The 24,665-nt window shown below is 41.0% G+C and overlaps 1 protein-coding gene across 1 annotated transcript in view; it reads left to right on the plus strand.

The window, feature by feature from the left end:
• The window catches only part of FBXO36 (F-box protein 36), a 101,086-nt gene that overhangs the window by 70,939 nt on the left and 5,482 nt on the right, over positions 1-24,665 (plus strand). The window contains exon 3 of the mRNA XM_061188179.1: positions 9,666-9,838. Coding sequence (XP_061044162.1) covers positions 9,666-9,838 — 173 coding nt within the window. The remainder of the gene's footprint in view (positions 1-9,665; positions 9,839-24,665) is intronic.

Genomic DNA, 24,665 nt, shown 5'->3' on the forward strand with positions numbered 1-24,665 from the left:
CCGTGCCGCAAATCAACACAGGTGTTCCCACCCCCAGAAAAAATAATAATAATATATATTACTTTTATATATTTAAAATTTTACGTAAATGGTATACTGTATTGTTTTTCAAGTTTGTTTTATCATTGAACACTGTTTTTTTTTAAATTATTTATTTATTTATGACTGTTTTGGGTCTTTGTTTCTGTGCGAGGGCTTTCTGTAGTTGCGGCAAGTGGGGGCCACTCTCCATCGCGGTGCGCGGGCCTCTCACTATCGCGGCCTCTCTTGTTGCGGAGCACAGGCTCCAGACGCGCAGGCTCAGTAATTGTGGCTCACGGGCCTAGTTGCTCCACGGCAAGTGGGATCTTCCCAGACCAGGGCTCGAACCCGTGTCCCCTGCATTGGCAGGCAGATTCTCAACCGCTGCGCCACCAGGGAAGCCCTGAACACTGTTTTTGAGATTTATCCATGTTGATATATGTATATCTAGTTCATTCATTTCAATGGCTTATGGTATTCTATATTACAAACCATAGTTCAGTCATCTCCCCTACTGAGGGTAGTTAGGTGGTTTCCACTTTTTTGCAATAAAAAATCTTCACTTATCCTTGTGCAGTGTGTGAGCATTTCTCTAAATCAGGCATGTAGCGATGTTTGTTGAGTTGTAGGATATGTGCCTCTTCAAGTTTACTAGGTATTGACAGTCTACTCTCCAAATGAGTTAAATCAATTTATATTCCCATTGGCATTTTATGAGAGAGATGCTGTTTTCCCACATTCTCACCAACATTTACTGTAATCAAAGATAACATGTTATTTTTTGCCAAACTGGGTGTGTAAATTCCCTGATTAGTAATGAGGTCGAATACCCTTTCTTATATTTATTGACCAATTTCCTTCTGAGAATTGCTAATTCATCTTCTTTGTCTATTTCTTGTATTTGGTTGTTTATCTTCTTTGTGTTGATTGTAGAAACTTTTTCCTATTTTGAGTACCAATTCTTTGGTTTGGTTATATGTGCTACAGATATTTCACCAAGTTTTGGGTTTATCTTTTTACCTTGTTTATGAGTTTTTACCCATATAGAAGTTTACAATTTTACAATGGCATTCAAATTTGTCAGTCTTTTAATATATGGCTTGCACTTTTGTGTTTTGTTTAAGAAATCTTTCCCTACCCTGATTTCATAAGGATGTACTCCTATGTTTAATTCTAAATATTTTATGACTTGTTTGCCATATTTGGTCTTTAACTTATCTCAAGTTTGTTTTTGGTTATGATGAGATGAAATGTTATAATTTTTTTTCCTGTATGGTCTGTCAGTATTCCCAGCACCATTTATAGGATAGTTTAGTTACCCTACACTGTTTTGTAATCCCATCCTTACATATTGCAAGTTCCAATGTACATCTATCATTTCCAGGAATATTTAGTTCTGTTGGTTGATTGTCTTACACCAACATTACACTGCTTTATTTTTTAATTTTTTAAAAACTTTTTATTTTATATTGGAGTATAGTTGATTAACAATGTTGTATTAGTTTCAGGTGTACAGTAAAATGATTCAGTTATACATATACAAGTATCCTTTTTCAAATTCTTTTCCCATTTAGGTTGATCAGCATCATTTTTCAGTAAAATTTCTTGACTTTTGTACGTTGATATTTAGATCATCTGCAGTTGCAGTAATGGCAGTTTTTCCTTGCCTTCTAACCCTGATACATTTTTGTGTCTTCTTTTTTTTTTTTTTCCACCTCCAAAACAATGTTGAATAGAAATGGTGAGAGTAGACATTCTAGTCTTATACTTGACATTAAAGGCCACATAAAATCACGATTAGGAGGTGCACTATGGAGAAAACTGCTTGGTTCAACACTAGTTCTCACTATGTGACTTTGAGCAAGCCACTTAAACTCTCTGTTCCTCATCTTTGTCTTTATAAGAGGGAAATCATAATAGTACCTATCTCATAGAGTTATTGTGAGGATCGAATGACGATATGTATGTATAATACACACACTGTATATATACAAATTAGAGCAGTACATGGCAAATATTGAATACTAAACAAATCCATGTGTTGTTATTATCATTGGTACTATTATTAGGTTTTTGGTAACTAGCCTGTGTCAGGTTTATCAGGTTAAAGACATTCCCTTTTATTATAGTTTTCTAGGAGTTTTTCTTCATAAATAGATGTTAGAACTATATGAAATAATTTTTTAAAAATTTATTTATTTTTATTTATTTATTTTTGGCGGCATTGGGTCTTCGTTGCTGCATGCGGGCTTTCTCTAGTTGTGGTGAGCCGGGGCTACTCTTTGTTGCGGTGTGCGGGCTTCTCATTGCGGTGGCTTCTGTTGTTGCGGAGCACGGTCTCTAGGCACGGGGGCTTCAGTAGTCGTGGCTTGGGGACTCAGTAGTTGCGGCTTGTGGGCTCTAGAGCGCAGACTCAGTAGTTGTAGTGCACGGGCTTAGTTGCTCCACGGCATGTGGGATCTCTGGGACCAGGGCTCGAACCCATGTCCCCTGCATTGGCAGGCGGATTCTTAACCACTGCACCACCAGGGAAGTCCCCGAAATAATTTTTCTACATTTTTGAGATGATCATTCTTTCCTGTTATTTGTTTTTTTTTCCATTTAAAGAAAATATTTAATTTTCAAAAAGTGTGTAAAACTCCTTACATAGTCAAATGATTTTTTTTTAATTGGAGTATAATTGCTTTACAATGTTGTGTTAGTTTCTGCTGTACAATGAAGTGAATCAGCTATATGTATACCTATATCCCCTCCCTCTTGGACTTCCCTCACCCCGCCATCCCACCCATCTAGGTCGTCACAGGGCACCAAGCTGAGCTCTCTGTGCTGTACAGCAGGTTCCCACTAGCTATCTATTTTACACATGGTAGTGTATTTATGTCAAACCTAATCTCCCAATTTGTCCCACCCTCCCCTTCCCCTCCGTGTCCACATGTCTGTTCTCTACATCTGCGTCTCTATTCCTGACCTACAAATAAGTTCGTCTGTACCATTTTTCTAGATTCCACATATATGCGTTAATAGACGATGTTTGTTTTTTTCTTTCTGGCTTACTTCACTGTATGACAGACTCTAGGTCCATCCACATCTCTGCAAATGACCCAATTTCGTTCCTTTTTATGGCTGAGTAATATTCCAACATGGTGAATAATATTAATATATCTTCTGAAGTTATTCCATCCTTGGATCCCAGGATTAACTCTACTGCTCACAATTTATTTTTTTAAATGTGTTGATAGATTCAATTTCCTAATACTTTATTTATAATTTTTGCCATGTGTGTTCCTAAATGATGTTTCGTATGCAGTTTTCCTTTTGCCTACCATCATTGCTAGTTAGAGTAGCCTCATGATTTGAATTGGGAGTTTCCTTCTATTTCTGTTTTTTGGAACAAATGGTATAAGATCTGGATTGTCTGTTCTTTGAGAGTTTATAAAGCTAACCTGTAAATCAGTGTGGACCTGAAGTTTTACTTGAGGTTTTTTTTTTTTCAAATCAAACAGTGGATTCAATTTATTTACTAGTTATAGTCTCTTAGGTTTTCTATTTCTTCTTGAGTCAGAATTGGTAAATTATATATTTCTGGAGGATTGCCCAATTTGTCTGATTTTGTGTTAATTGGTATAATGTTTTTCTAAGTCCCTGTTGTAGTTAATCTTTTTATTTCTCATAGGACTGAGTTATGCGTTTGTCCTTTTTTCTTGTTTATTCTTGAAAGTTTATCCATTTTATTAATCTTTTGAAAAATTAATTTTTTGGTTTCCTTGATCATCTACAATGTTTGTTTTCTACTTTATTAATTTTTACTCTTATCTTTATATTTTCTTCTAATTTGGAGAAGTAATCAATTTTTTTATTTGAACGCATAGCTCATTAATATTTGATCTTTGTTTTTCTATAGCAATGTCCATTGATAAGTCTTATTAATAGTGTTATTCAAATATTCTATAACTTCACTTCTGTTTGGTATATCAAGTATCGATAGGTGTTATAAAATCTTCCAGTGCAATGGAGGATTTATCATTTTTTCATCATAATTCCATCAGTGTTTGCTCTGTGTATTTTGTTAGGGGCATACTATTTTAGAAGTATTAAATCTTCCTGGTGAATTGTTCCTTTTATCAATAAGTAATGGTCCTCCTTATTACCAATAGTGAGTTTTGCTTTAAAGTATACTTAGTCTGGTATTACTGTAATTATACCAGCTTTCTTTTGGTTTGTATTGGTCTAGCTTTTTCCATTCTATTACTTTCACTTTTCTGTATCATTTTTTTAAGCATGTATGAATTATTTATCTGAGTGTCTTTTAGCTGGCATGATTAGTTCATTTATATTTACTGTGATTACTAATATGTCTATAATTTCTATCATCTTATTTTGTGCTTTCATCTTATCATGCTTTTTCTTTGCTTTTTGTTTTGTTTCCATGTCTTCCTTTCTCTTTTGTGTTTCCTTTATTCCATTTTTTTCCCCTTAAGACAGAGACTACATTTCCCTCCCTACCTTGCAGATGTGGCCATGTGACCCAATTTTGCTGGGTAAGATGAAGTTGTTTCATAGAGCATCCCAAAAGGTGCCTTCAGACAAGGGTGGACTCAGCTTCCATGTCCATTTTTGTTTCTTGTCCTACCCCTTTTACTTACTGGACCATGGTTGTGATGCCTTGAAAACAGGAAGGGTGAGAGCCACATCTTAAGAATGTGAAACAGAAAGATAAAAGGACCTGGGACATTAGTGACACAATGGAACTTCTGCAACAGCCTTTCTGGTCTACCGCCAGACTCTGTGTGAGAAAAAAATAAACTTCTATTTGTTAAGTCACCTTAAATTGAGTTTTCCATTTTGTTCAGCTGTGAACCAATCTCCAAGTGATTACAGACCAACTATTTTGGGAGTTACCCTTATATATATATATATTTTTTCTCCTTTCTTTCTCTCTTCCCTCCCTCCCTCCCTCCCTCCCTCCCTCCCTCCCTTCCTTCCTGCCTTCCTTCCTTCCTTCCTTCCTTCCTCCCTTCCTTCCTCTCTGTCTCTCTCTCCTTCTCTCTCTCTCTGGTGGTGTCCCTTAAAAGTTTAGCAAGTTTACTGTAACTTAACTTATAGAAATCTAACATATGTCAATATTTCTATCTGCCTCTTGAACATAAGGACCTTAGAATGTTTACATTCTAAGCCTCTACCTCATATGTAATTGTTGACTGCTGTTTTGATTTGCCTTGTTTTGACACCTCTTCTAAAGTTTGTTATTTAAAACATGTTTTATACAGTAGTAGTTGTTTATATTTGCCTATGTTTACTACCATTTCTTTCATCTTCATTGCTTCTGAAATTCTAGTCTTTCCTTCTGGGTAAATTTCTTTCTTCCTGAAGTGTATCTTTAAGTATTTCAGGATCTCATCGTGTAAATCGGGTCCATATGTGGATAGGGCTCCTCAGGTGTAATGCCTTAAGTACAGCTCCTCAAGGATGGTTCCTTTAGATCTGAAGCCAGTTGCAGGTTTTCTGTCCCCTCTCCCCCAACATATCACGGTGGGACAGGCATGAGAGAATCACTGTATACAATGCTCTTGAAACAGTGGGGAAATGATAGCTCCATGGGAGTCATTGGTCCATAGAAATTCTGAAATCCAGCAGGGCACAGGTTATTAGCTCTTGATTAGAGCTCAAAACCTATCACTAGACTCTTTACGGCTTTTGGCTTCCCCTCTGGACTCTTGATTCCATCCTCTGATTCATCCTTCCTTTTTGGCAAAAGGGTGCCCATGTTTGCAGGTGTAGTTTTCTCAGCCTACTTCCCGCCTGTAGGAGTTTGGGGGTCCAGAGTCATCTTTTCCTTTTGTACTACCTCTGAACCCTTTCAGTTCAAGCTGGCAGTCAGTGTTTCTGCTGATATAATTCTCTTAAAAACTTTATGTGTTGTCTATTATTCTTATTGGGGTTCACTCCATTAGACAAAACCACACCTACACATCTTTTCGCGATAAGCCCTTCTTTACTTTGGGTTTCTGTCCTTGACTCCTGAGTGACCATACCCTTAAGCTTCTTGGAAGTGCTACAATATCACTGAATGGTTCTTAACAAAGCATTTTCCAGCCATACTCTCAGCATCATCTTTATACCATGTTTTCCTGACACTGCTCTGGATTTGATCTTTGCCTGGGAGTCATTTCTTAACTTCAGCATTGCTTGCCATCCGAAGAGGCAGAGAAGGTTCAAAACCAGCAAATCCTGGCTCCTTTTTAAGAGACCTTCCTTCAGCTTATCTCTTTCTGCTCACATTTTACTTTAAGCAGCAAGAAGAAATCAGGCCACATGTTCAACAACACTCTGCTTGGAAATCTTCTTAGCCAAGTCACACACCCACCAGGAATATTTCCTACTTTCCATATTACAGCAGGCAGTAATATTGCTAAACTTTCTGCCACTACATAGCAAGGATTCCCTTTCCTCCAGTTTTCTTCCACCTTTCTCCAGTTTTTTAATAATATTTTCCTCACTTTTCTTTAAGCCCTCACGTATAAAGCCTCCTCAGAGTCCATCAGGCTTTTATTAACAGATATTATTTACTTATTCTACTACTTACTGAAGGCTTTTCAGACTTTCACTAACACTCTCCTCAAGCTCGTTCAAATCTCCACGTACTTTCCAATTTCAACGCCATTCCCACATTCTGGGTTTCCACCGTGGTACCACAACACTTGCAGGTACCTAAATCTTTATTGTCTATTGTTGTGTAACAAATTACCCCAAACCCAATGGCGTAAAACAATAATAAATGTTTATTAACTCAGAGAGTTGGGTCAGGAATTTGGGAGCAGCTTACCCCGGCTGTTCTGATCCAGGGTCTCGCATGATGTTGCCTGGGACCCCAGTCAACTGAAGGCTTGGTTGGAGCTGGAGAATCCAGTTCCATGATGGCTCACACACCTGGCTGATTCAATTTCCTTCCCCATGGACCTCTCCATGGTGCTGCAGAGTAGTGTTAGGACACGGCAGTTGGCTTCTCCCAGAGTGAGTGATCCAAGACAGCAAGACAGAAGCCCCAAAGTTTTTTGTGACCTAGTCCTGGGGTATTTTTGCAATATCCTACTGGTTACACAGGTCAGCCCTAATTCAATGTGGGCTGGGAACACACAAGGGCACAAATCCAAGAGAAGAGAATCAGGAGCTCTCTTGGAGGCTGGCTGCCACATAATCCAACACGAAGGAGCTGATTTTACTTTTCAAAATGGAGTTTGTTTTAACACTGTTTTCCTTATTTTATTTATTTATTTATCTATCTATTTATTTATTTAATTTATTTATTTTTGACTGCTTTGAGTCTTCGTTGCTACGCGTGGGCCCTTTCTAGTTGTGGCGAGCGGGGGCCACTCTTCCCCGAGGTGCGGGTGCCTCTCATTGCGGTGGCCTCTCCTGCCACAGAGCACAGGCTGTAGGCGCGGGCTCAGTAGTTGTGGCGTAGGGGCTCAGCCGCTCTGCAGCATGCAGGATCCTCCCAGACCAGGGATCGAACCCGTGTCTCCTGCATTGGCAGGCGGATTCTTAACCACTGCGCCACCAGGGAAGTCCCTGTTTTCCTTATTTTAAAAGAAACAGATGTGGGAATTCCCTGGTGGTCCAGCGGTTAGGACTTGGGGCTCTCACTGCTACGGCCCCGGGTTCCATTCCTGGTCAGGGATGTAGATGTTGGTTACATAAAAAAACACAAACAAGCAAAAAAAATTTTTTCTAAGGACCCCAATACCTATACACTTTGAAACTATCATGTTACATACTTAGGTGTATGTGCCCTTTTATAATTTTAAATTTAACATTTAAAAGACTTTATTGGTAGAGACTTTTGTTTTTTTTTTCCGTCTGCGCGGCTTGTGGGATCTTAGTTCCCCAGCCAGGGATTGAACCTGGGCCCTCAGCAGTGAAAGCACAGAGTCCTAAGTGGACCGCCAGGGACTTTCTAAAGTACATCTGAACATGCTTTGAGTATGCTTTCTTGGAATTTTAAAATGTTGAAACATCTACAATTATTTTAAGGAAATTTTATTGTACTAAGGGTTTTGTTTTGTTTTTCCAATAAACAAGCACTGCTTTTTCTCCTTATCCTGCTGGTGAGTCAAGGGTTCTTCATAATATCTACCCTTTTAGGTTGAGTTTTTGAAGGGCTATTTTCCCCCCCAAGAAAACCTTTGGACTTTAGAAGTGCTTTGAATTGGAAGCACTTGGAATTTAGAAGCAAATAAAACCCTTAATGCCTCTAGAAAGCTGGACTAACCAGTTTTGGAGAGAAATCTTATATGGCGGCTCTTCCAAGTTAGCACAATTAGAGCTTTTACATAAACATAGCCCACACCTTACATCCATTTTGAGATTGGAGATCCATCTACCTTTAGGATCACTGATGTGCCTGCTTCTGCAGGGAGCTGGGTATTCTTGACAGCTCCATCCCACTTGCCCCAGAAGGAGTGTTCCAGGTTGGGAAGGAAGGTGGTGCCCAAATCTTGGACAGTTAGTTCGCTGTAGAGAGTGCACTCTCTCTGTTCTAAGAGAAGTTCTCCGGAAAGGCTAGATATAGTGGTGCTTTCAGAGGCAGAAGTGGAAAAATGAGCTTCAAGAGACTAAGAAAGTCCCCAGCTTTGGGACCACTGGAATCCACATGCATACTCCGTTATAACCCCATTTTCCTTTCTCATAAAAAGAGGGAGCCTTCCTCCCTTCTTTCTTTCCTTCCTTCCTTTCATCCATTTATCCTAGATTTTAAAAAATTACATGGTAATATATTACGGAAAGATTACAAAATACAGATAAGCAAAAGGAAGACGGTAAAAACCACCACCTGGATTGAATCACTGTTATAATTTGAATATGTATCCTTCCAAACATGTTTTATTATTTATTAACCATTTCTTAGTTATTCAGAGAGCTGGGGTTAAAAAAAAAAAACAAAAACCCAACCCTGTTTTCTCCTACATTAAACACGTTTGGGTAGATCATAGTGTTGGTTGATTCTTTGTGAACTATTTCCTATTTTGGAAATAACTGAAAAGATAGGAAAAACAATAGGCAAAAGTTGACACAATTTTCACGAAATATGCCTCTATTTTTTTCTTTGCCTCTTTCTATTTTTTTTTTATTATGTAAAGATGGGAATGAAAGAAGGTAAAGAAGAAGGAAGAAAGTTTCATAGAGAAACAATGTATAACAATAAGAGAACGAAAGTCAATTAAAATCAAGAGATATTAATGTTTCACACCAATTTGGGGAAGGGGGGGAGGGGTAGAAAAAAAACGACATGAACCAGCATCTTTGCCCAGTCATGGAGATTGGGAGGATGAAGATGAGGATGACACTGAGACTGGTTAAGTCAGTCGTCTGGACTGGAATTTGACGCAGTCCATCACTGTGTTAAACAGTGAGTGTACCTAAAAGATTGTGATCTCAGGGCAAGGACAGCTGTTGGAAATACATGCCTCGTAAATACATGCCACTGGTCTCAAAGGCAGCTTGGTGAAAGCAGGAATGACTCAGCAAAATCTAACATCACTCTCAGGGGGAGAATGCCCCAAAGCTTGTCTTACTGATAATGATCATAGTTTTTATGTGACTACACATGATAACTGTGTTGTTTTGTTGGCTTCTTTGAATTACAGTTCAAATTGCCTTAATATTTGGTGCAAGAATATTAGACTATGTCTTCAATTTATGCGAAGGTAAATTTGACTTCCTTGAATGGCTCTCAGACGATTTGCTCCTGAGTATCCTTTCTTATCTGGATCTTGAAGACATTGCCAGGCTTTCTCAAACATCACGCAGGTTTGCAAAGGTAACAGTCAAATTATTTTGGGTCTGTATAGGATTTTCCTTGTGCTTCCTCAAAGTTGTTTAATTTTGTTTCAAGGTTTTTTTTTTTTTAATATAGAAGTGGTTTATTATTTGCATTTATTTCAGCAAGCTTTTGTTGAATACTTATTTTATGACAGGTACTGTCCTAGGCACAGAGGCAACAGAGTTGAAAAGACATTATTCTTGCCTCAAGGAAATTATAGTCTAATAGGAGAGAGCCATACAGGTACAAATCATCACAATGTAGTGTGAGCCATTGAACAAGGGAAGTGTGAACAAGGTACTAAGACAGTACAAGGTGATTTCCTCTGCCTGGCTTCACAGAAGTGGGTTATTTTTTGGGGGGTTCGAGGGGGAAAATAGGAGTTCATCAGGTGGTCTGGCTAGCTAGGGGCATTCCAGGTCAAAGGGGCATTCCAAGTCCAGGAAGAAACTCAGGCAGAGGCATGATGGCATAAAAGAAGAAGGAAGGAGGTGATTACTCCCCAGCCATTTCCATTTCTTCCAGTAAAAGCCCTTTTCTGAATTACCTATCTCCCACTATGGGTGATTCTGAGGCACTGTTCGTTGTAGTGCCCTGTTTTTCCCCATGCCCCAAACTCACCAAATAGACTCTCTCACTTTGAATCCTCAGCAGAAGGACACAGGAATGGAAAACACAGTTAGTGCTGATTTCAGCCAATGTTAGGGTCTTGATGCAACTATTATTAATTCCTCTCCCTAGATCCTGGAAGGTGCCTTGGTTCCTGCCCCTTCAGCTATTCCTTCAATTCTAGAGCCCTGTCATGTCCTAAACACACACATACTATCCTTCCGTTTAATCCTTTTTGGCTTAAGTTAATCAGAGTTGGAGTTTGTTGCTTGCAACTGAAGAACCCTAACTCAGTATTTAGCTGTAATGTACTGGTGTTACCGACCAGGTAGTGTGAGCAATTCAACAAGGGAAGTGTGGACAAGGTACAAAGACTTGGTAGAAGGTACAGAGGTACAAGGGAGAAGGTCTTGGCCTTCCCCAATCAATAGAAATTGACTAGAGGCCAGACAAGAAATTCAGTCAAGGCTTTATTGGGGCCCCTGCTGCAGTAGTGGGTAGTGAGAACAAACAACAGTTTCCCTTGTTTGCTCACTCCCTGAGTGGGGGGCAAGCTTGTTCCTTACATGGGGTGAGGGTAGGGGTGTGTCCAGGGGTCGGGCTGGAGGGGTGGCTGAGGTGTTTTGCCCACCCCTTAGGTAGTGTTGTGTGCAGGGGGCATGCGCAGTACCCTGGTTTTGCTCCAGGCCCTTCAAAAGTGGCAGTTGGGTTTTTTTTGGTCTCTTTGTATCTTTCATCCGCAATTTGCCCCAGCTGCACATGCATGCAGTTATTTTTAGTCCCATACAGTTTCTTTGTATTGGGTTGCTCAAGGAGAGGTGTGTCCAGGTGCAAGCATTGCAGCACTGTAGCAAAGGGTCCCAGCTCCCAGCAAGGGGTCCCAGGTCCCAGCCTGTCTCACCAGGGCAACATCCATTTATACAAGAATCTGCAGCATCTCCCAAGATGATTCAAATCATAATCTTATTATCTAAAAAGTCAACATTTTTTTCACAGTAATGCAATAAAATTCCTTGATTTTTAGATATTAATTTTAAGTTTATAATCTGTATTACGTAATATACCCCTTTTGAGTATAAAAACATGTATACTTGATTTTCCCCCCTAAAATGGAGGGCCAGAAACAAGTATTATGAATATCATTATACTGTATTTTTTTTGCCCTTTAAAAAAATGTATTAAAGTTAAGATTTTGTACTAGCTGCTGCTAAGAAGCTGATTATGCATGCTTTAAATGAAGGAGGATTTTTGTTTGTTTGCTGCTTTGGTTTTTTGTTTTTTAATTGATGTGTAATTGACCAACAATACTCTGTTAGTTCCAGGAGCATAGTATGATGATTTACTATTTCTATATGTTACAAAATGATCATCCCTGAAGGAGAGTTTTAAGTGAATAAAATATAGTAGTGGGAATGTATTAAAAGCTTCTGCCAGGGCCTGGGTTTGTCCTGAGAGTAAATGGAAGGATTCGATAGGAAATGGCGGCGACTGCAGTGTCTTGTGAAATTGATTCCTTACTTCGAGATTCCTTACTTGGAGCAACTGGCTCCCCTCCGGGTTTTGCTCATTTCCACTTTCTATTCCTCTGCCTCTCAATGTCCTGCCATTATTTTAGCGCAATCTTGAAAATAGCCTCCATAATTTACCCGGCGCTCTAAAGTAAGGCTTTTCTAGGTTGCTGATTTCAGCCCTCAGAATCCTTGCAGAGCAGAATTATTCGAAGATGGAATATGATCCAAGGCTGCTGCTTTTTTCTTTCTGTGTGATATTAACCATTCATTTCTGTTGTTAGTCCGAATATTATATGTTCCATTTACATATTTTTCCCTTCATTTATAAACCACTTTCATTTACTGTTTTGCCCCCTCAGTTATTAAATTATTTTATTAAGGAAGAGTCTTCTATTTCAAACTTTTGGGGGCACATTTATTAGCAAATTAGTTGTATCCCTGTCCCACTTTTTCCTGTGGTCCCAGGGAGGGAGGTTTCCTTCCTGTTCAAGGCCAGTGCCACCTGCCACCCAGCTCCAAGTTCCAACCCAAAGGATTTCAGGTTGTCACTTACCTCCTTTCTCTTCTGTGTGGTTGTTGTTATATATTTTTTACTTTTTATTTATAAATAATTTTAGATTTATAAAAGTGTTGTAAAGATAATACAGAGAGTTTGTCTATACCCTTCACTCAGCTTCCCCTAATGCTAACATCTTATATAACCTGGGACATTTTATCAAAACTCAGCAGTTAATGTTGCTACAATAATATTAACTAAACCACAGACTTGATTTGTATTTCATCAGTTTTTCCACTAATATCCTTTTGGTGTTTCAGGATCCAATCTGGGAAACTACGTTACATTTAGTGGCTATTTCTAAAGGTCTCTTTCAATTGGTTTTTCCTCTCGGTACATTGACTTTTCTTAAATCAATCTCATCCTTCAAAAAACAAAAACTCTCAACTCTATTCTTATTCAATCTCTTTCCTTCCCTGTTTGTGAAAATAAGGGTTTACATAGCAGTTCACACTCAGCAAACCAGCACCATTCATCCTACTGAGATTTTATAATCTGTGATAAAATGGGAACAGTAAGGGTGATGTGAGGAGTTTGTCATCAAGCTAAATTCATTCCATTTAAATGACCATTTTTTAACAGAGGTTAGGCCTTCCTATTTGGGGGAGATTTAAAATGTCCCTTCTTTTATAAAATAGTGGTATTAAAATGTGATAATTTTAATAAATTATCCTTACTTGGCAAATTAAAAAGTCAGCAATCTTTTTTTGGTTCTTAATTGTTGTTTTGTTTGATTTCTAAAAATTTTGCTGGTCTTACAACATCCAAAATTCTGGGAGCCACTGGCCTTTTGTCTGTCTACCCTTCATCTCTCATTTCCCCTCTGTCCATGCCTCCTAAATATCTCGGGCCTCATTCACAGTAACCTCTTGGTTGTCACATCCAAAGGGCAAGGCCTTCCACGTCCTGACCCATCTCTGCTTCCAGAATTCTCTGGCGGGTCCCTTCATGGCTGCCCTTTCACTGCTTCATTGGTAGCTCTTCCATGCGGGCTGAGCGTGGCCTTTCTAAAATGCACTCTGGTCATATCACTGCCCTGCTCAGTGATACTTAGTGATGTCCCATCATTTTCAGAATGAGATCCAAAGTCTTAGCTGGCATTTCAGGCCATGGTGCCCTGGCCCCAGCTTCCGCCACCAGCCCCAGCCAGGTAGACTGCGTGCAGCTGTCCCATATGCTGGGCTCTCTGGGCCCCTTGGCCTTTGCTTATGCTGTTCCCTTTCGGAGGAATGGCTTCCCTTCTGACCCATCAGTCTTAACTCCTGAATGCTTCTTATTTGGGTTTTGTGCTATATCCTTTTTGTTTATATTTTTGAAAAAGAAAATCGATTTGCATTACAATAACCAGGTTGAAAATAATTAAATGTCTTTTAATGTGTAGTAAAAAGTAATTCTCCCTCCCATTCTTTTTTTTAATTATTATTTATTTATTTATTTTGGCTGCACCAGGTCTTAGTTGCAGCTTGCGGGATCTTTAGTTGTTGCGGCATGCGAACTCTCAGTTGCAGCGTGCATGTGGGATATAGTTCCCTGACCAGGGATCAAATCCAGGCCCCCTGCATTGGGAGCACAGTGTCTTAGCCCCTGGACCACCAGGGAAGTCCCTCCCTCTCATTCTTGGTCCTCATTCCTCTAATTCTCATCTCCAGCAGCAATTATATTACCAGTGTCTCGTATGTCCTTCCAGAGAGAGTCTATGCACATGTAAATGTGTGTGTGATGTGTGAGCATATATACATGTACACATACCCTTTTAAAAAGCACATGGTAGCATATTATATATTGTTCTCTGTCGGGTTTTTTTCCTACTTCACAACATATTTTAGATACTCTTTTATGTCAGTACATATAAATCTTCAGTTTAGAAAAGTGCCCTAAGTTGTTATTATATGGACAAATCATAATTTTTTAAACTAGATCCTTACTGATAGACATTTAGGTTGCTTCCCCTCTGCTATTTGTAAATAACGCCCCAGACTATGGCTAGACTGGACTCTGCAGAATTGGGTCTGCCCTGGAAGCATAAAGACACATGAGAGACACAGAAGGTGTAGGGATTCTGGGTGGACGGGGGCCTGAGCCTGGGAGAGCCCGTGGTGCTAGCCCACACCCAAGGATGGAAGTTTCCACTTATCAAACTTAATGCCACCAGCAATCAGGGCCGTCTGGCTGCCTGCCCTTGCTCTGATTCCGTGTTGACCAAGCCATGGAGCCTCCAGGGATGAGCATCTGAAGGTCTCGTGGGTGGATGGTTATATTTCTCAGGGTAAAGAGGCAGCCTCTGGGAGCTTGGCTAATATAAGCACACCCCTGAAAGGTGGATCCCATGTCACAGTATACCAGAAAGTCACACCGAGGGCCAGCCCTGGGCTTGCAGTGAGCTCACTAAGGTAAGGCTGCCACGTAGAACCTTCCTGGGGAATGCTGAGGTCCAGAAGGGGGAAGGATGATCACGACTAGCAAATAAACATATTCATCTTGGTAGTGACTCAGGAACAGGCCCACTGAGGAAGAAAATCTCTCCTCTGTCACATTTTGGCCTGCAGAGAAACAGATTTTTCCTTATGTTCCCAGATTCCCTATGACTGTGACCCCAAGTCTGGCCACGTAGGTGAGGCACCCAGGGAGCAGGGGAAAACAGGCTGGGCCCCAAGTCGGATTGTGTAGGTCTTGGTGGACCCAGCGTCTGCATTGTCTTGCAACCCGATTCTAAGCGTCCAGGCCAAGGATTTGACCATTTGATATTAAAATTGTACAGATAAAATATCTCACGAGACTCTGAAAGGCTGGAAGCTTGGGATGGGGGCGGGGGTGTTGTTTTTCCATCTCCACTTGTGTATAGGCAGTGTGGATGTTTAAATCAGCTTGAGGCCAGAGACCTGGGTTCTGTTCTTGGCTTAGCTACTCCCCACCATGAGCCTTGGGCAGTCACACCCTTATCCCCTCTAAGCCTTAATTTCCACATTTGTAAAAGGAAAGTTTTTAACTAGATAAACCCTAGGATCCCTTTCAACTTGAATGTAGTTTATGTGTGTTAAGTTCATGCACCACCTCCAGGGGGAGCTAAACCCACGATTGGCTATGTTTTGGATCAAAGCAGCTGGAACCATAGTCAGGATGGGTACTTTGTGTTTTGCAACCTGGCATCTATCAAGCAAAAGAGCCCCAGGGTTTGGGAGTCCTAGATGGGGGTATTTTGTAAACCAACTTATAATACAAAATAAAACTGAATATTTTCATTGTAAAATATAATGAGTCGTAAATGAAGTTACCCTGGTGGAAATTTCAGCTCTCTTCTAAGAATTCCTTCCTTTCCTCCAAAACCTCAACATTTTCTTCCATAATCTCTGTTACATAAGATACACTGATATCCTGAAATGTATTGTGCTGGGAAAGGGGTAGTCACCTATACTAGTGTTACAGAGTTCAGAGTTTTAAAAGGAGGTTCAGATCTGTTTTATTTTTACTTACTTATTTATTTATTTTTAATTATTTTATTTTATTTTATTGCTTTCTTGGCCGCGTGGCATGGCATGCGGGATCTTAGTTCCCCGACAAGGGATCGAACCCATGCCCCCTGCATTGGCAGCACGGAGTCTTAACACTGGACCACCAGGGAAGTCCTGTTTTATTTTTTAATATTAAGACATTTTCTAAGAGTTTTCCTTCCTTGTTTATATTTAGAATATGTTGTAATCCGAGTAGAGAAACTAGACCTTGAAGGACTGTTGAAGATGGGATAAGATAATGAAGGACCTGCCTAACATCAAAATGTTTGGGGGGCTGTTATTATCAGAAGATTCAGCATTGCTGTTTAACTGTAACCTTCATGATGTGAATATAATAGTTTTTGCTTTTGATATTTACGCAGAAAGGATCTTAAACGATTATGCTTGATTATACTATTAATTTCTGTTTGAAATTCACTCTTTTCCCTTATTGGGATACATTTAGAGTAACATGAAGTATGAAAGTAACCACTACTGGCTGCTTTCTGCTCGAAAGTGCGTGTAATGGTGTCATGAAATAGAGATAACGCTTACATGTTTTTCGCCTCCCCCAGAAAGAAGTCAGAACACGTGGGAGGAAAGTAGGACAGTGCCAAGGCCAGGCCAGGGGTGGTGGGAATGGGATGCTTGGCTGTCTGGAATTGTGGGCAGGGTGGATAGTGGGCAGCTGGGTGTGGCCTGGTGGGCTGAAGTGATGGTCCACGGTGGGGGACATCAGTCAGGGGCACAGTCACGTCACTTTCAGACAGCTGTCGCATGGTGGCGGGGTTGTCCCAATCCTGGTGCTGGGGGGTGCTCCCTAGACTCCCAACTGCGGCAACTGAACTGGCCCCCCAGTGGCGAAGTGCCTATGGGGCCTTTCTTTCCGGTGTCTTCTCAGAAATGGGTGAGGTAGCATCTATTCTGTCTCCCCTTCCTGCCCATTGATTACATCTTTTCCATGTGCTTTATATATGTTATTCCTAATCCTCACAGCACTAAAAATTTAGTATCATTTCCATATAATATTAATAAGTTCCATTTATTGAATATCTACTATGTGCTAAGCACTGAATGTACGTGATCCAGTGCAATCCTCAAACAGTGCCGTAAGATGGATGAGTAGAGACTTTCTTGTCCTGACTATCGAGGAGGGAACAGAGGCTCAGGTAAAGCACACAGATCGTGAACAGTGGAGCCAGGTGCTGTGCCTGGGCAGCCTTACTCCATGGCTGGTGTGCTTAAATGAGTTTATTCTCCTCCTCAGATGACCAAATCCAAGATCAGATGTGGAGACCAGGCTCGGAGCAATAAGTAGAATGTCCAGGGTGACTTAATTATTACGTGGCAGGGCCAGCATTCAAATCAACTGGTCCCTGAAGAACATAAGGAAAAGGTTCTGTCTTTCATAAGATGGAGTTAAGTATGGGAATGTTTTTTCCCTCACTTAGACTGGAGCTACAGCAGGTAGGTCCCACAATGACAGGCCATGGCTTTGAAAGTATTTTCTTCCTCAGGCCACATGGAAGCATCCCATGAGCAGTAAGGCAGAAAAGGTCCTGCCCCCTCAGGACATGTCCCAGTCTTCATTTTCCTTATCTATATAATTGTGGTCTCTCAGATTCCTTTTTCATATATCTTTTAAATATTTGTCTATGAGTCATTTCCTTTTTTTTTTATAAATTTATTTATTTATGTATTTTTGGCTGCGTTGGGTCTTCATTGCTGCACGCGGGCTTTTCTCTAGTTGTGGCTAGCAGGGGCTACTCTTCATTGCGGTGCGCGGGCTTCTCATTGCGGTGGCTTCTCTTGTTGCAGAGCACAGGCTCTAGGCGCGCAGGCTTCAGTAGTTGGGGCTCGAGGGCTCTAGAGCACAGGCTCAGTAGTTGTGGTGCACGGTCTTAGTTGCTCCACGACATGTGGGATCTTCCTGGCCCAGGGCTCGAACCCGTGTCCCCTGCATTGGCAGGCGGATTCTCAACCACTGCACCACCAGGGAAGCCTATGAGTCATTTCTAATGAACCAAGTTTGCAACCATGAAATTTAAACTAACAGAAAGGATAAAGTCAGAAGATGGCTTGAGTCTATACCAGCTTATCATTTCACTGATGGAATTCCATAAAGGTGATTTCATTCTGAATGAGTTTCACTACAAGAAGGACCCCATCATTATCTCGTGAAGGATTCAAAGGTTGTAGTCATCCTTAAGTTGCAATTACATATCAAATACTAGAAAAATTCAAAAGCTTTCCATATTGACTATATTAGGATAGACCAAGTTAGAAATAGTGACTTGGGATCACAAACCACCCTAAAACTCCAGTGGCTTAAGACAATAATAGCTGTTTGTTTCATTCATGATTCATACTCATTGTGGGCTGATAGGAGGCTCTGCTCCACAATGTCTTTCAGCGACTCAGGCTATTAGAGACTCCACCGTCTTGTAACTGAACCATCTGAAGCACGTGGTGTCCTTAGTCACTGTGGCAGGGAAGAGACAGCTGAGGTTCATGCACTGTTTCTTTTTTCGTTTGTTTTTTTTAACATGTTCATTGGAGTATAATTGCTTTACAATGGTGTGTTAGTTTCTGCTTTATAACAAAGTGAATCAGTTATACATATACGTATGTTCCCATATCTCTTCCCTCTTGTGTCTCCCTCCCTCCCACCCTCCCTATCCCACCCCTCTAGGTGGTCACAAAGCACCGAGCTGATCTCCCTGTGCTATGCGGATGCTTCCCACTAGCTATCTATTTTACGTTTGGTAGTGTATATATGTCCATGCCACTCTCTCACTTTGTCACAGCTTACCCTTCCCCCTCCCCATATCCTCAAGTCCATTCTCTAGTAGATCTGTCTTTATTCCTGTCTTACCCCTAGGTTCTTCATGACCTTTTTTTTTTTTTCTTAGATTCCATATATATGTGTTAGCATACGGTATTTGTTTTTCTCTTTCTGACTTACTTCACTCTGTATGACAGACTCTAGGTCCATCCACCTCACTACAAATAACTCAATTTCGTTTCTTTTTATGGCTGGGTAATATTCCATTGTATATATGTGCCACATCTTCTTTATCCATTCATCTGTTGATGGACACTTAGGTTGCTTCCATGTCCTGGCTATTGTAAATAGAGCTGCAATGAACATTTTGGTACATGACTCTTTTTGAATGATGGTTTTCTCAGGGTATATGCCCAGTAGTGGGATTGCTGGGTCGTATGGTAATTCTATTTTTAGTTTTTTGTTTTTTGTTTTTTTTAATACAATTTTTATTTATTTATTTATTTATTTTTGGCTGTGTTGGGTCTTCGTTTCTGTGCGAGGGCTTTCTCTAGTTGCGGCAAGTGGGGACCACTCTTCATCGCGGTGCGCGGGCCTCTCACTATCGCGGCCTCTCTTGTTGCGGAGCACAGGCTCCAGATGCGCAGGCTCAGTAGTTGTGGCTCACGGGCCTAGTTGCTCCGCGGCATGTGGGATCTTCCCAGACCAGGGCTCGAACCCGTGTCCCCTGCATTGGCAGGCAGATTCTCAACCACTGCACCACCAGGGAAGCCCTATTTTTAGTTTTTTAAGGAACCTCCATGCTGTTCTCCATAGTGGCTGTATCAATTTACATTCCCACCAACAGTGCAAGAGGGTTCCCTTTTCTCCACACCCTCTCCAGCATTTATTGTTTCTAGATTGTTTGATGATGGCCATTCTGACCTGTGTGAGATGATATCTCATTGTAGTTTTGATTTGCATTTCTCTAATGATTAATGATGTTGAGCAGTCTTTCATGTGTTTGTTGGCAATCTGTATGTCTTCTTTGGAGAAATGTCTATTTAGGTCTTCTGCCCATTTTTGGATTGGGTTGTTTTTTTTTTTGTTTTGATATTGAGCTGCATGAGCTGCTTGTATATTTTGGAGATTAATCCTTTGTCAGTTGCTTCATTTGCAAATATTTTCTCCATTCTGAGGGTTGTCTTTTGGTCTTGTTCATGGTTTCCTTTGCTGTGCAAAAGCTTTTATGTTTCATTAGGTCCCATTTGTTTATTTTTGTTTTTATTTCCATTTCTCTAGGAGGATGCACTCTGTTTTGATACAGCATTTCTACTCATAGTCCTTTGGCCAGAACGAATTATACGGCCCCACGTAACTGCGTGCGCAGGGAGATGTGGGAGAAGAGAGGGAATACTTGGTTAGCGTCACAATCTCTGCCACAAACTGGAAATCCCAAACAAAGCAGTGTGTACATTAAGATTCATATACATGAAGATAGTATCATAATAGTATTTTTTCTCAAGTGCAGTTACCTGCTTTAACATCTTCCATACTAGAAAAAAGAGACTTTAATTGTTCATTTCTCCTCTTTTCTGTGTTTCTTGGGACTGCGTTTTCTGAACATGTGTCTGTCTTTAAAAACCAACTCAGAACAAAAGACTACACTATGCTTATAAAATACTTTTCCTGTAAAGAACTGAGTTTCTTACTCTCTTTCACCCTCTGAGATGTCTATTTTACACCCTCTTCTCTCTCCCCAAGTCTCTGTATCCCACCTTCTTCCTCGCTCTTAACTGATGTTGTGGCTTCTTATTTCAATGAGAAACTAGAAGCAGTCTTAAGAGAATGGCCTCCTAGGCCCCTCGCCAGTTCTGCTGGTGCCTCGTTCTGCTTTACTTCCTGTTGCAGGTGATAAATTCTCCCTGTTACCATCCATGGCCACACCTCCACTTGTGGATTTCACTCCCCTCACCTGTTCAACAACTTGGCTCAGCAGTTATCCCTCTTCACCATGCATCACTGCATTATTAATTTTACCCCTCTACTGGATCATTTCCATCAGCACATAAACATACATTTAAAAAAAAATTGCCTTGACCTCACTCCCCATTCTGCTCTTAAAGCAAAATTCCTCAAGCATTCTCTGCACTTGCTATTTCTACTTCCTCTCCTATTCTTTCTTGGACTCACTCTAGCCAGGCATCCATCCCCACTAAGCCACTGAAATTGCTCTTGTCGAGGTTGCTATTGTCCATCACCTTGTAAAATACACCAGGTTTTTTTTGAAAGATTTTTTTTTTGTTGTGGACCACTTTTAAAGTCTTTATTGAATTTGTTACAACATTGCTTCTGTTTTTTATGTTTTGGTTTTTTGGTTGCGAGGCACGTGGGATCTTAGCTCCCTGACCAGGCATCAAACTTGCACCGCCTGCATTGGAAGGCGAAGTATTAACCACTGGACCACCAGGGAAGTCCCACCAGTCAGTTTTTAATTCCCATCTTATTTGACTTTTCAGCAGCATTTACACATTTCATTATTCTCCAGGTTTTCTTTGGTCTTCTCAGTCTCCCTGGCTGAAAACTTTATGTCCTGACTGCTTAATGCTGGAATGTCCTAGAGCACTTCCTTGGGCCATTTTCTCTATCTACAGTCACACTGAGATGATAGCTTTAAATATTATTTACATGCAGCTAATTTTCAAACATATGTTTCCAGCCCTGGTTGCCCTCTTGAACTCCTAACTTTTATATCTCATTGCATGCTCAATGCTTCCTCCTAGATCTAGCAGTATAGACATCTCAAATTTACCACGTACACACCAGACATCTGAATTTCCCCACACACGTACTTATTTACGAATTCTAATTCTCCCACAGTCTTATTTTTCTGTCTTTGGCAACATTCACACAGCTGCTCAAGCCAAAAACTTGTCCTTAATTCTTCTTTTTCCTCTTACTTCTCATCTAATTCATTATCAGGTGGTATGAGCTCTACCTTCAAAATACATCTATCATCTGACTATGTCTCGCCTCCTGCCTGGCCACCATCCTGTTACACACCATCCTCATATCTTCCTGGATTTTCTAGAAAGAACTCCACAGTAGATTTGCTTTCACCTCATGGGAATAGCAGCGTACTTTCATCATTTTGCCTCAGGACTATGTCAGTTCTCCAGCTGTGAGTCATACTTACATCACAGAGATACTGATCCTATCACCTTCCTACATGCTGGTCCGCATTGATGATATCATGCTGATGAGCAGGAATAGCAGATACCCTAGATGCCTTGGTAAGATACGTATATGTCAGGGAGTTGGAGATGAACTCCTCAAAAACTGAGAGGCCTGCCATCTCAGTGCGTTATCTAGAATCTATTGCCTTATTGTAACTTCCTATCCTAAGAAAACAGCACAGCTCTTTGTGGATATTTTTAGTAGTAAGGTAACATACAGCACATTTGAGTTTGCTTCTCTGATTGATTTACCAAATAACCCATAAAGCTGCCAGTTTAAAATGGGGCCCAGCTGCTGGTCCAGATTGCAGTGTAAGCGGCTGAGTCACTTGCTCCTTATGATCCAGCAGATTCAATGGTGCTCAGAGTGTCTGTAGCCTGTACGGCTATGGTCTGTCTGGATCCTTGCTGAACGTTATGGCGTGCGTCATCAGGAAAATTACAGCTCGTACCTCCAGGGTTTTAGAGTAAAGGTATGGATGCTTTTACAGATAACTGTTCTGCTATTGAGAAACAGCTCTTGGATTTCTGTGGGGCAAAGGCTAGCGTTTTGCCTAGATGGTCAAAGTCTTGAAAAGAACAAGATTTGGAGATTAATGAGGAGTTTTGGGGAAGAGGTATTTGGGTGGACTTTTCGGAATAAGCCAAAGAATTAAGATATTTGTGTCCCATGTGACTGCTCACCAAAGGGCACTCAGTGCCAAGGATGTTTTCAGGAATGAGATGATAAGGTGGTCTGCTCTATGGATGTCAGTCAGCTCCTTTCCCCAGCCGGGCTCATCAACCAAATGCCCAGGTGGCAAGGATGGCAATTGTGCATGGACTCAACCACATGAGTCTCTTCTTTTCAAGATTAATCTGGCCACTGTCACAGGAGAGACAATGCCGAGTGCCCAGGAAGGCGCCATGCTCCAGGGGGTCCAATCAGTAACGAGGTGGTAGGTCCAGTTACACTGGACTCTTTTCACCAAGGAGAAAGCAGCGATTTGTCCTCCCTGGATGAGTTACCTATTCTGGGTATGGATCTGCTTTCCTGGCACGCCATGCTCCTTCAGCAACATTGTGTGTAAATTGACCAGTTGCCTTATTTTTCCATCATTGTAGCCCATACAAGATTGCTTCAGATTATTTTGCTGAAATAAATTCATTTATTAAACAAATAGACATAAATAAATAAGGTAATGAGTACAAAATTTCCTGCTTTTAGCCTATATACTCCACTACCTAGAAATAGTTGTCCTCACGGCTTCTTGGAGGTGCTTAATCCCTCATCAGCTAACGGACAACACTTTACAAGGTTGGAGTGTGGTCTTACAGGATGTAATATATGGTCTCAGTCACTGGCCAGAATGTGGTCGTGTTTCTTCTGTAGCTACAATCAAAGGATGGAAGTGGGAGTATCATCTCTTAGAATCATACATAGTCACCCGTGTGAAAAAGTGTTGTTTCCTTCTCCACAGCTTAGGCTTCTAGTAGGTTAGGGATCTTGATAGTCAAAGAATGAATACTTTCACCTAAAGAACAACAATGACTCCACTGAACTAGAAATTAAGAGAATGAAGAGTGCTCCCAGGCTATCTGAGGCTCCTAATGCCACTGAACAAACAGGCAAAAAAAAAAACCAAATGGGCATTACTATGTTGGCTCTGGTGATTAATCATGTTTATTAGAGAAAAATAGAGTTGCTTGTTCACAATGGAATTACAGAGAAGTATTTCTGGAACCCGGACCATCCCTGCAAGTGCTTTTTTTTCTTTTTATTTTCTTTGGGGTGGCTGCACTGCCCAGCTTGCAGGATCTTAGTTCCCCAAGCAGGGAGGGAACCCCTGGGATGGAACCCCTGGCCCCTGCGGTGGAAGCACAGAGTCCTAACCACTGGACAGCCAGGGATTTCCCTCTGTGAGTGCCTTCTAATACTGGCATGTTCAATGGCAAAACTTATTTAAAGAAGGCTAAAACATCTTCTACCCGAGAGATCAAGAAGTACTCACACCCAGCAGGAACCGGAGACGGTTTGGATCATATCAGCAGGTATAGCATCTTGACCAGTTGAGGTGCTGGCTGAGAACAAAAGGATGGTGGAAAGGGTAGTAGAATGAGAAAATTACAAACACAACTCCTGCTTGTGACCAGTTGCAGAACCTAGGACTGTAGTAGCTCCCCATATTTTCTTCCTCACCCAGTGATATGTACAGTTTTTAAATTTTTATTTATTTAATTTATTTATTTTTGGCTGCATTAGGTCTTCGTTGCTGCATGCAGGCTTTCTCTAGTTGTGGCGAGCGGGGGCTACTCTTCGTTGCGGTGCGCGGGCTTCTCATCGCAGTGGCTTCTCTTGGTGCAGAGCACGGGCTCCAGGTGCGCAGGCTCAGTAGTTGCGGCTCACACGCTCTAGAGCGCAGGCTCAGTAGTTATGGCGCACAGGCTTAGTTGCTCCGTGGCATGTGGGATCTTCCCGGACCAGGGCTCGACCCCGTGGCCCCTGCATTGGCAGGTGGATTCCTAACCACTGCACCACCAGGGAAGCCCTGATATGTACGTTTATATGCAAACCAATATTTTCCTCTTTCCCTTTCTTCTATTATTTTATATAGGGCAAGTCGGTACTGGTTAACTTTATAATTCTAGGATACGAAGATGAACTGGGATTAACTAGAGGT

Source organism: Eubalaena glacialis, chromosome 1 (assembly GCF_028564815.1).
Source record: "Eubalaena glacialis isolate mEubGla1 chromosome 1, mEubGla1.1.hap2.+ XY, whole genome shotgun sequence".
Lineage (NCBI taxonomy): Eukaryota > Metazoa > Chordata > Mammalia > Artiodactyla > Balaenidae > Eubalaena > Eubalaena glacialis.